At 33.4% G+C, this 13,013-nt stretch overlaps 1 protein-coding gene across 1 annotated transcript; it reads left to right on the top strand.

Annotated features, from left to right (window-relative positions):
• The first annotated feature begins 8,266 nt into the window (after positions 1-8,266).
• Positions 8,267-9,463, top strand: LOC141687457 (F-box/kelch-repeat protein At3g23880-like). Its single transcript, XM_074492756.1, has one exon. It carries the CDS (start codon positions 8,267-8,269, stop codon positions 9,461-9,463), a length of 1,197 nt encoding a protein of 398 aa, XP_074348857.1.
• The last annotated feature ends 3,550 nt before the right edge of the window (positions 9,464-13,013 follow it).

The raw sequence follows: 13,013 nt of genomic DNA, 5'->3' as shown, positions 1-13,013 counted from the left end.
TGATATAATTCAAAAGAATTATTTCATATATAAATCAAAGCATGTAAATAATATACATGTGTCAATTACTATTTCCGGATTAAGAACCTAAGCATTAATAATAACATAGAATCTTAGTTCTCCTTCTTAATCAGTATTAAGGGAACAATTCTAAATTTGATCCTGTTCAATATACACAAAGTATACTAGTATTATTTATTAGTCAATATAAACTAATCTAAATAATACTACAGCCATACCAGTGGATTGTCCAACACCACATGTGCTGTGAACCTTATTATATTATATAACCGTATTTAACAATCTAATATTCTGTATCCCATTTGATACTAGATTGTTCATAATATATAATATTAGACAACATGTAAACATTCAAATGATTCTCAAATAAACTGGCCAGAAATAAATGTACTTACTTCAAATAAATATTTTCAGTATACACTAACAATCTCATATCGAGCTGTCCTCCCTACCACATCATACAACTCTTGTAGATGCGTAAGGATAGTGTGAGCATCCATATGCTCATGCTGCTTCTGTAGCTCAATGTTCATGGAAGCTAGCATGATACATTGAGCAACATTTGCATCATCTATCCACTTACGATACACAACATGTTCATCATTATGTGCATCATCAGCAGGTTCAGCAGGCTTAGGTGAGTCAAGCACATCTTTCAGCTTCTCAACCTTGAGAACAATTCTCAAGTTTCGAAGCCAGTCAGCAAAATTAGGACCGGTCAACTTGTGAGCATCTAGTATACTCCGGAGTGATAGTGCAGAAGACATAACGTATATCCGTAAATGATGAACACATAACAACACTTAGCAAATATTCAATTTCATTTGAAAACACTATATGAATCGAGTCTTTATTCATAAGTGGCTCTCACTAGTTTATCTAATTTATACAACCCCCTAAAAGGAATATGTCCTAAGTCCAATCATGTATTAGGATTTAGGAATAACTTATATGTAATCTGTTTTGATTTCATTGATATTAATAAAAGACTTGTTTTGTTTTTATTACGGGCTCTATCTATTTAAGTGTTTAAATAAGATATACCATAGTTTAGAGTAAAGCTTTTATGGATTATGATGAGATCATAATAGTGAGACCTAAAAGATGATAACTCTAAACTTAAATAGTTCTTGGTCATAGGATTACTAACTGGTAATTAATAATCCGCAAAGATCGGTACATACTATGCTTGCTTCATTTTGAAGGATGTCTGTTTTCATAGATATTTGTGTGGTGACACTATAGCTAGTATGTAGGTGCTTCTTATAGAATAAGTTCACTGAACATGACTCGCACAGCTGAACAACTGATGGAGTTCACTCACGTGTCAGCAGTTGTTCACATAGTGATAGTTGTACAAGTATCCTTAGACTTGAGGTCATCATAGTCATCTTGTGTACACTGAACTATGCTTTGGTTTAGTTCTTAGTCTCCAGGGACAATTATTAGGGCTCTACTGGGTATAGGAATTTGTACACGAAGATAGTGGATGATCAATAAAGGATCTACCCCTTCCAGTGAAGGAAGCGAATGTTCAAGGCTGATCCACTTATGCTAGTTCAGGAATTTCTGGCCAGAGTGAATGAAATTCGAAAGGAGTTTCTAATTTGCATAGAACTAAGCATAGTAAATGGTAAGCAAGTGATTAAATTAGATAGGCGTGACACGAGATCCATGCCTTGTATTTAATCAAGACATTGTAGGGTAGAAGGAGTTTATTGTACGATAACTATTCACTGAATAGGTTCTTGGTATTCTAAGCAGTGAATTCATATTATCCGGATAGTCGCGATATGCTGAGAAGTATCCCTCACGATGTAGAATAAATATGATTAATTAATTAATCATATTTAATAAATTAGAGAATTTATATAAATAATGATAAAATAGTTTTATTATTATTTATTTCTACTACCGGCTTAATATTGAACCTACAGGGTCACACCATAATAGGGGAATAATTTAATGGTGGAGGAATTAATTAATAATGGCTGATAATTATTTATTTATGAAATAAATAATTAATTGGAAAATTTAATAATTGATTAAATGAGATTTAATTGATTATAAATTAATTAAGAAAAGTTCTTAATATTATTAATTAAGAATTTAATTTTTGGAAATTAAATCAAGAGAGAGAATTATTTCTAAAGTGTTTAGAAAAAGGATTAATAATTAAAAGGTTTTAATTATTAATGTGAATAATAAAGGGTTAATAATAATAATATTTTATGGAAAATTTCAGCTGAAAATTTTGCCTATAAATATACTATTATAAACCCTATTTTTATAACAACCCAAAATGTTTTTAGAAAACCTAATTCTCTCCACCTCCTCCTCCTCCTTAGCATCGTTTTCTTGGTGGATACTGGTGGAGTGCTTCACGTTTGAGGAACAGCTGCTAAGGATCTCCGATCGTTGCTTTTGGATCGCTATTAAAGGTTAGTAATCGATTCATATGTTTTAATCACGATTTATATGCTTTTATTTGGATTTTATATGTGTAAAAGTGTTTTACCATGCCTCCGCTGCGATTAAAATCCAACACCCCCTAAGTGAAAAATTAAGCATTCATAATGCTAGTGGGAATAGAGATCCTACATTCCATCACACAACCTCGGCTATAGCACGAAATGTCATGTGATGTTCAATAGGTAGACAACTCTTGTCAATTACATCTTATGTTATTCCCTAATAAAACTTTAGCCTCTTGAATAATTGAGTCACGGCTGTAGCACGACAGGCTCAATATTCTAAGTCAAGTCTAACCCAACATTTCGTACAATTGAATCAGTCTCCAACGACCCACGGCTGCAGCACGTAACGACCTTTAGATTCTAATTCAATGTACACATCTCTATGTAATAGACAATTATTTCTTATTTCGAAATGAAAGCCCTCGGCTATAGCACGAAACGACAATGATTTAAAAATAAGAACTATTTTCTACCATTTTGGAAGGCTATGACCAACACAAGCTCGTGGTGTCATTGGCCAATTACTACTTGATATTATTTAATTTTAGAGGGATTATATTATGTTACAATCATAATCATATGATAAAGAGATTCTTCCTTTTAAATTAAATATTTCAAATCAATAATCGATAATCAGATGATTCCCAGATCGGGGGGAGAATTGTCAAGAGGCGTCACTTAATACCCCTTTCTTACATATCGAAATCTGCTTTTGACAGAATCATCATTTCTCTCAATATTGCAAATTCATATTTAATTACGTGTTTCATAAACACAAGAATCTCATGATTGTATTCATAATATTATTGTTAAGGCAAGAAACGATTCATATTCTAGATTTCTAGAGCACGCCTTATTTTGATTTAAGTTCACCTAAATCTATCATCGCATAGTAAACATAGGCATATATCTCATATATAAAAATAAATAAACAAGTAAGCATGCAAGTAATATCATGTCACACATTGATATAATGATGTATGGATTTATTATAGCATTTAAAAGCAATTAAAACAATTAAAACATGCTTTAAAATACTTTCGGGAATATAAAAAGTTCAAAACTTTTATATAAAAAATATTTGACCACTCCATTAGATCCGTCTCGGAAAAACGAATCCAACGATATATTGCACGCCCAAAACGGAGTTACGAAACTCCCAAAAAATCAAATTTAATGTGGACAGATGGGCTATAACGCATTACAGGAATGCGTTACAAGGGCTGTAACGCATTCCGGTAATGCGTTACAACATTGTTAAGCCAATACCAGGTGTAACGCATTCGGTAAATGCGCAACACGGTATAACGCATTTCCGAAATGCGCGACACCCCCCGGCGACTGCACTTCACGCGCCCAGCACAGCAGACCGTTGATTTTTTTTTTTGTTTTCTACTTTCCTGCCGTTTGTCTGCTTACTGTTGTTACAAAAAAAAAAGAGAAACCCCCTTTCCTTTACTCCCTTAATTAATAACTCTTATTAATATTGTCATCATTTTAATTTTATTATTAATAAATTAAATAACATTTAATTAATAAATTAATAAAAATCAAAATAATATAATTTCTTAAATCAGGCAGTAGCAGAAAATTATCAGATCAGCCAGGGGTCCTTGTGCAAATTTTAATCATATTTATTCACATGCATAATTATTTCATGAATTTTAGTTAAAATATTTTTAAAAATTCATAACAAATAATCTACACATCACAAAATTATGAAAAAAATATCTAGATGATCTACAACACTTGTAGAACCCAGTTCAGTAGTCAAGATCTAATGCAAAAATTATTTTGAATTAATTCATAATTAAATCTAAATAAACTTGCAAAAATCATAACAAATCCATACATGCATAAAAAAATCTGAAATTTTTTATATGAATCTCTATATGCAGAACCTAGCTCTGATGCCAATGAAGGAATTTACGGATGAGCGGAAGCGTGATATAATAATTATTCCGTAAAAACCATGTATCACACATATAGAAAAACGTATAAATCAAAAAGGAGCGGAGGAATCGTAACCATACCTTAAAAATCGAAGCTTTATAAAATGGTTGCTAGCAGTTGCTTCTCAGTGTGTGAAACACTCTACCGGTATCCACCAAGAATAATCCTCTTCGATAAAGTTTTTTATAAAACCAAGCTTTTATAAAAATGGAGTTTTGGGAGAGAGAGAGAGAGAGGAAGAAGATGGAGGCTAGCTTCTTCTTAGGTTTTTCACAAAAACAAGTGTGTTTAGAATGAGCCATCTCATTCTATTTATAAGGTTCTCCTAGGATTTTTTTAATATATTTATATATATTAGCCCCACATTTTATCTTTATAAAATGCTTTAATAATAATTAAAACTATTTTAATCATTATTTCTTTTTCTAAACTATTTAGAAATTAATTCTCTCTCTCATTATTTCATCAAAGAAAATATTCTTTTATGGTGTGACCCTGTAGGTTCAATATTATACCGGTAGTAGAAATAAATAATAATAAACTTTTATTAATTATTTACATGAATACTAAAATTCACTAAATATAATTAACTGATTAATTATATTTATTCTACATCGTGAGTGATGCTTCTCAACATATCGTGACTATCCGGATAATATGAATTCACTGCTTAGAATACCAAGAACCTGTCAGTGACTAGTTACCGTACAATAAATTTCTTCTACCAATACAAGGCATGGATCTCGTGTCAGGCTATCAAATTTAATCATATGATTTCTTATTCATAATGCAAAGTTCATATTAATGCAAATTAGAAACTCCTTTCTAATTTCATACACTCTGGCCAAAGATTCCAGAACTCGCATACTAAGAATAACATAGGATATTCTCTTCCTATACTGGAAGGGGTAGATCCTCTATTGATGTTAACTATCTCTATACATAAATCCCTATGCCCAAAATAGACCTAATGGATGTCCTTGAGACAAAGGACTAAACCAAAGCACAGTTCATTATATACAAGATAACTTTAACGATCTCAAGTCTAAGGACACTTGTACAACTATCACTCAGTGAATAACTATTGACACGTGAGTAATATCCATTAGTTGTTCAACTTATCGAGTCATGTTCAGTGAACTTATTCCCTAATAAGCACCTATATACTAACTATAGTGTCACCACACAAATGCCTATGAGAACAGACATCCTCCTGAAGGGAGCAAGCATAGTATGTACCAATCTTTGCGGATCCACTAACATCTGATTAGTTATCCTATGATCAGAAACTGTTTAAGTCTAGTGTTATCATCTTCTAGATCTCACTATTATAATCTCATTATAATTCTAGAAGCTTTATTCTAAACTATGGAGCATCTTATTTAATACACTTTAAATAGATAAAACCCATAATAAAACCAAAACAAGTCTTTTATTAATTTCAATGAAATCAAATAGGATTACAAAAAAGTTCTTCCTTACTCATCATACATGATTGGATTTAGGACAAACACTTTCAGATATCATGGTTATTTTGGATAAATTATAGCAGAATTAGGGACAGTGGGAAGATTACGGTTTGGTTGGAAATTTAATCAAGAAAAAAGGTAAAATTCTGGTTGGTCCTGATTCTCAATTGAAGACCAAAATTCTTAATTGGCATCATAATGCTCCTGGAGGTGGCCACTCAGGTAGAGATGCTACTATTGAAAGAATCAAAACTATTTTTACTTGAAAGGGCTTGTCAAAGGATGTTAAAGGAATTGTTAGAAACTGTCAGGTGTGTCAAACTGCAAAATATGATATTGCTGCATTTCCATGATTATTGCAACGTATGGTTAGATATTTCAATGAAATTTATCACTGGTCTTCCTAAATCTAATGGCAAAGATGTGATTTTGGTAATTGTAGATAGGCTGAGTAAGTATGGTCATTTTCTGGCTTTAGGTCATCCATTTACAGCTATACATTTACAGCTATACAGGTTGCTCCTTCGTATCTGGATAATGTCTTTAAATTACATGGGAGGCCCAAAAGCATAGTCAGTGATAGAGATTTTGTCTTCTTAAGTGATTTCTGGAAAAGCTTGTTTTTGGTCCATGGTACTAAATTCCTGATGTCATCTGCATATCATCCAGCCACTGATGGGAAAACTGAGGTTGTTAACAGATTTTTAAAAACTTATATTAGATGCATGTGCAGAGATCATGTCAAAGATTGGAATATGTGGTTACCCCTAGCAGAATGGTGGTATAACACCAATTTCCATACTACTATAAGTTTAACTCCCTGTGAGGTTGTCTATAATCAGCAACCCCCCTTGCATTTATCATATCTTGCTGGATAATTAACTAAATCAGGTAGTTGATAGGAGTCTGGAAAAAAAGGAATTGATGATTTCAGGATTGAAGTTTTAATTAATAAGAGCTCAGAATAGGATGAAATCTCAGGCTGATAAGCACAGAAGTGACAGAACTTTTCAAGTGAATGATTGGGTATGGTTGCAGTTACAACCTTACTGACAGCACTCTATTCATCATAAGACAAATCAGAAGTTAGCCAGAAAGTACTATAGTCTTTTCCAAGTTGAAAGTGTTGTGGGTAAAGTTGCCTATAAGTTGAAAATTCCTGACAATGTCCAAGTTCACAGGGCCTTTCATGTGTCTTTGTTAAAACCATTTTATGGTTCCCCTCCCTTATTGGTGTCACTGCCTGATTGGGTGAGCAAATCGGATTCTTTAGCTCTGAAGCCTCAAGCTGTGTTGCAAACTCGAGTGGTGAAATCTCATAATGCTGTCCAAATTCAGTATTTAGTGAAGTGGGACTATTTGTCTGTTCATGAAGCCACATGGGAAATTGCAGAACAATTTTTGCAGCAGTTTCCAGATTTTCCAAATGATGATGTTTTGGCTCAGTTACAAGATTAGTTGTTCTTATTTTAGACTTGAGGACAAGTCTTTTAGACGGGGGAAGCATTGTTACAGGATTAAATAGAAATGATTTTCATTTCTTTTTACAATTTTATTCTTTTAGTTGAAAAAAGTCAAAGTGAACTTTAAGCGTGAAATTCTGTTATCGACATATTGTATTATAACAAACACCTGATTCATTTTATGAATGAAATAACAACTTATCAATCTGTTCATCATCTCAATCTGTTCATCATCTCTCTTCTTTTCTCTCTAAACTCTTTCTCTATGTCTCTCTCTAATTATTGTAAATTCTTGTTCTTGATTTGTTGTATGTTGACAAGTTATAGTAATCTTTAAGGGCTCAGAATAATCCCTTAACAATTTCGGATACTCATTTAGACTTTATTTGAAATTACTGTTAAAATTTGTTGTGTTAGAAAAATATTGTCGAAAAAAATGCTGAGGTAAAAATCAGATGACTGTTTGATAAATATTTTTGATAATTATATATTTTGATATAAAAAAATAAAAATAATAATACTTTTGGTAAGGTTTAATAGTGAAATTGGTATTAACAGTTTTTTTGTAAAAGGATGAGAAAATTGTTTTCTATAAAAGCAGTTTTTAGATTAAAAGCATTTTTCTGAAAAGCGATTCTTAAATTTTATCAAACTAAAAGCTCTGTTGCTGTCTCCACCACAATACCCAATTTGAGCCAGGCTAGTGAAATACAACTCAAAACCAAAAATTTATCATTTGCAGAGAGTTAGAGTAATATGTAATCTCTATCACCATTTATTCCTATTCAGTATAAATAAAAACAAAGTAAAGGAAAACTGAGAATAGGGCAAGCCAAAATATTAATTCATATCTTCTTTGTTGGCAACAATCTACGTGTTGAACATGGCGTTGCCAAACCTGCCAGAAGATGTAATTCAAACCAAAATACTGCCGCTATTACCCATAAAATCTTTGATGCGGTTCCGTTCCGTTTGCAAGTCATGGAAATCTCTATTTTTTGAGTCCGGTTTTATAAACTCTCATCACAACTACTGCACCTCTCAAAACCCTGACAACGACGACCAACATCTCATAATTAACAGACTCGTCCCCGGTTCTCACAAACGCAAGTACTACGATATCGATGCATGCCATAATTATAATAATATAGCTATGCTCTCTCTATCTGATTTATCAAAAACTGAATTGTTTGATGTCCCTCGTTCCCAGCGATCAACAAAGGCTCGTATGAACTTACTTAGCTCTCTTATACACCTACTTGGTTCGATTAATGGCTTAGTATGTCTTTATGTTACGAAACTAGGTTATTTTTTATTATGGAATCCTGCTACTAGACAAGCTAAGAAATTTAAGAGGCCGCAATGGTACAATGTGGGATGTTGGCGGGACGGAGACTTTTTTGGATTCTGTTGGAATGAATTAGAAAACGATTTTCAAGTGGTAGTCTGTTATACAGATAGGTGCTTTCATGAATTTAAAATTTTTTCGTCACACGTTTACTCGTGCAACTCTGGTTCTTGGAGTTCAAAATTTATTAAACTTCCTGGATTTAAACATCGACCCAGGACTGATTCCAAGGTCCCGTCTGCTATTGTAAATGGAGTGCCATATTGGAATTTTTCTTTCTGTTCTAGGAAACCAAGTGTGATCAAGTTTGAGGTTCAGAGTAAAGAGTTCAGAGAGTTGCCTGCGTTTAAGTATGGGGTAGAACGTGGCCAAAATGAATTTCTTAATGTCAGTTGGAAGGGGAGTCTTGCAGTGCTGACGTCTACGCGTTCTCAAGATTTTTGCGTGAATGTGTATATTTTTGATGAGCGAAATGGTATTTGGAGTAAGACGTTTATTGTTGGACCAGTAAGAACTCGTGTGGATAAACTGTCAGCTTGTTTTAAGCGTGGTGGCGAGATTGTGTTCCATACACATGAAGAATACATGTGCTATGATCACAAAACAGAACAAATTGAGCGTTTGGGCAACCAGGAGGGGAGATTATTAGGGGGATTTAGTTATAAGGCTACCCTGGTGTTTCTTAAAGGAATGAAGCCGCTGCACAAGGTACAGCCTCTATTTTGGAACTAACCAAGGTAACTACCACTCCCCAACTTGGTTTCATTTTTGAACATCTTTTCTGTTTTGCTTTCAATTCATGTGATTTACGGCTTTGTTTACTTTTCACGGCTGGTATTAGTAATACAATATCACATTGGTCAAAGTCAATCAACATTACTTGATAAATATAAATTATTTAGCTTAGCTTAGTGAGTAAGAAAAGTTTAGTCAGTTGTTTTCTTTTCCCGCCAAAAGTTAGTTAGAAAATTCTTACTCTTTTCTTGTATATAACCAGCTATAGTTTCCCTCTAAGTTTAAAGTTTTTGATGACATTTTCATTTCTGTAAAATCTGTAAAAACACATTATTCATATATTGAGCTAAAAGGTTCTTTACAAAATCTTTATGGTATCAGAGCTATGGTGACTTGATCAATGCACTACTGATCATCATCTTCGTTTTAGTGTTACCGATCATCGTCTTCGTCTTGCTGTTATCATCATCTTCTGCGTGTTGCTCATCAATACACAATCAGGTTCTATGTCTATGAATACAGTTTCATCGTAAATAGATATAGTGCAATCAAAATTCATTTCTCTGAATATTTCTGTAATTTTCTTAGTTTTGATTTGCTTAAAATTGATCACTTGGTCGATTATTTTTTCTGAATCCTGTCGATTTTCTTTATACATCTAGAATTTGTGATTACCTGTTGAATCATAGATATTTCTGAGAAATTTCATCGCTGATTTGCATCAAACATTTGTTAAAATTCCGATTGCACATCAACTGTTTGTCAAATTTTCTCTGAGAAAACCTTGATACATTTGTTCGTATCAACCTTGATTAAACATGGCTTCCGCTTCTGATTCTACTTCTACTGATCAAAATATCGCTGTCAACAATCATGATCCATCTAGTGTGTATTACATACATCCTTCTGATGCATCTTCGACTCAATTAGTTTCTGTTAAGTTTGATGGAAACGGATTTAATAACTGGAAAAGATCAATGCTGTTAGTATTATCAGCCAAAAATAAGATTGGTTTCGTTGATGGAACGATTGAAATTCCTGACAAAACTTCACCAGAATACAAGTTTTGGGCGAGGTGCAATGATCTTGTCATTTCTTGGCTTATTTTCAATCTTGATGTCACTATAGCAAAGAGTGTGTTGTTTTTGCAAACTGCTAGAGAGATTTGGTACGATTTGGAAGAACGTTATGGATATGCTTCTATGACAGAAGTGTATTCTTTAGAGCAGAAATTATCAGAAATTGTACAAGGTTCCCAGAATATCTCAGAATTCTTCACTGCAATCAAGACAGTTTGGGATGGTATATCAGATGCCAACCCTCTCCCAGTCTGTACTTGCAAAAAATGCACTTGTAATTTGACTCAAAGAATACAGGATAGACAACAGGATCAGAAACTATTGCAGTTCATGATGAAACTAAATGACAATTTTGCTGCAGTAAGGGCAAATGTTTTAATGATGCAACCATTGCCAAATGTTTCAGCTGCTTATAGGCTATTTGCTCAAGAGGAAAGACACAAGGAAATTTCTCAGGTTTTCAATCAGAATGAATCAATGGCATTTCTAGTTGATAGAAGAAGAGGTTTTGATAATGACAGATCTGCTAATAGACAAGGAAGTTTCTCAGGGAGCAACAACAGAAGTATTCAGTTCAGACAACCAAATTTCAATGGTAATTGTGGTAATGGGAATAAGAGATTTGCTATCAAACCTGGCTCCAATTACTACTGTACTCATTGTCAAGTACCAGGACATAGCATTGATAGATGCTTTAAGATACATGGCTTTCCGACAAATTTCAGAGGCAACAAAGATCAAAGGATAGCTGCTCTTGTTCCAAATTCTGATGTCTCCATTCCACCAGTTGAACACAAGGAAGATAACCATTCCAATACAGTTACTCATCAATCTAACAATATTTCTCAAGAACAGTACAATCAGCTCATGGACATTTTGAACAGACAACATATTTCAGACACTCAAACATCTGATTCTGCTACTGATTCTCATAATGCTCTACTTACAGGTAAGACTTGCTTACTTTCTTGCTCTAAATCTGAATGGTTACTTGATAGTGGAGCTACAGATCACATCACCAACACAATAGATGATTTTTGTCAATATTCTATTATTTCTGATATTGACAATACTATCACTATTCCTAATGGTAGTAAAGTGCCAGTTACACACATTGGAAATGTCTTACTTCATGGTAATATCTTGCTCAAAGATGTTTTACTAGTTCCCACTTTTCAATTCAAACTTATTTCCACTCATAAACTGTGTCTTGATCTTGGATGTCAATTAATATTCAACTCTGATTGTTGTCTCATTCAGGACCATTCTCAGAAAGGTCCAACTCTTCTTGGTAAATTGAGTAATGGCTTGTATAGTGTGGACAAGGCTATTTTGAAGAATTCTTCTCCACCTATTCAAGCTTGTCTCAGTTCATCTTCTGCTACAGGCTTACATTCTGCTTCTCTCTGGCATGTGAGACTAGGACACTTACCATTTCCTTAAATGCGTTTAATTGTTCCTTCTTGTGATGTAAAGTCATTCAGTTCAGAACACTTATGTCAAGTTTGTCCATTAGCTAAGAAAACTAGAAATCCCTTTCCTACAAGTAGCATTAAAACTACTGCTATCTTTCAACTTTTACATATAGATGTTTGGGGACCTTATAAGGTCAAAACTACATCTGGTTGTAATCAATTTCTTACAATTGTTGATGATTTTAGTAGATTCACATGGATTCATCTTCTCAAGCACAAATCTGATGTTCCAGTTGTGTTCCAAAATTTCATTTCATATGTTAAAAACCAATTCCATACTTCTATACTTTGTGTCAGATCTGATAATGCCTTAGAACTTACTGCTGGAAAAATGCAAGAGTTGTATTTAAAAGAAGGGATCATCAATCAGATTACTTGTGCATACTCTCCACAACAAAATGGAGTTGTGGAGAGAAAGCATAGACATCTTTTAGAAACAGCCAGGGCATTATATATTCAGTCTAAACTTCCTGCTAGATATTGGGGTGAGTGCATACTTTGTGCCACCTATTTGATCAACAGAATGCCCTTAAAGAGCATTAATTTTTCAACTCCTTACTACAAATTACATAAATCTCAACCCATTCTATCAGATCTTAAGTGTTTTGGATGCTTGTGTTACATTTCTACTATCAAAGTCAACAGATCCAAATTTGATAATAGAGCTTCCCCGACTGTATTTTTAGGATATCCAGTTAACCAAAAAGGGTATAAAGTTTTAGATTTGCTAACTAATACTGTTACAGTTAGCAGAGATGTCATATTTTATGAATCTCACTTTCCATTTCATTTGATTACCAATTCCAGCATGAATACATATACAGATTCCTCATTTCTTCCCATTACTACTCAAACAGATTATGATTCAGATCATATTTTAACATCAAACTCTGTCCTCAACAGCAATTCTACAAATCATATTCCCAACAATTATTCATCACAAGATTCTGTTCATTCTCATACAAATTCATCTTCATCTGATTCTAGTGATAT

Source organism: Apium graveolens, chromosome 2 (assembly GCF_009905375.1).
Source record: "Apium graveolens cultivar Ventura chromosome 2, ASM990537v1, whole genome shotgun sequence".
NCBI classification, from domain to species: Eukaryota; Viridiplantae; Streptophyta; class Magnoliopsida; order Apiales; family Apiaceae; genus Apium; species Apium graveolens.
Note: the sequence above shows the minus strand (reverse complement) of the source record. Positions and strands in the feature narration are given on the sequence as shown.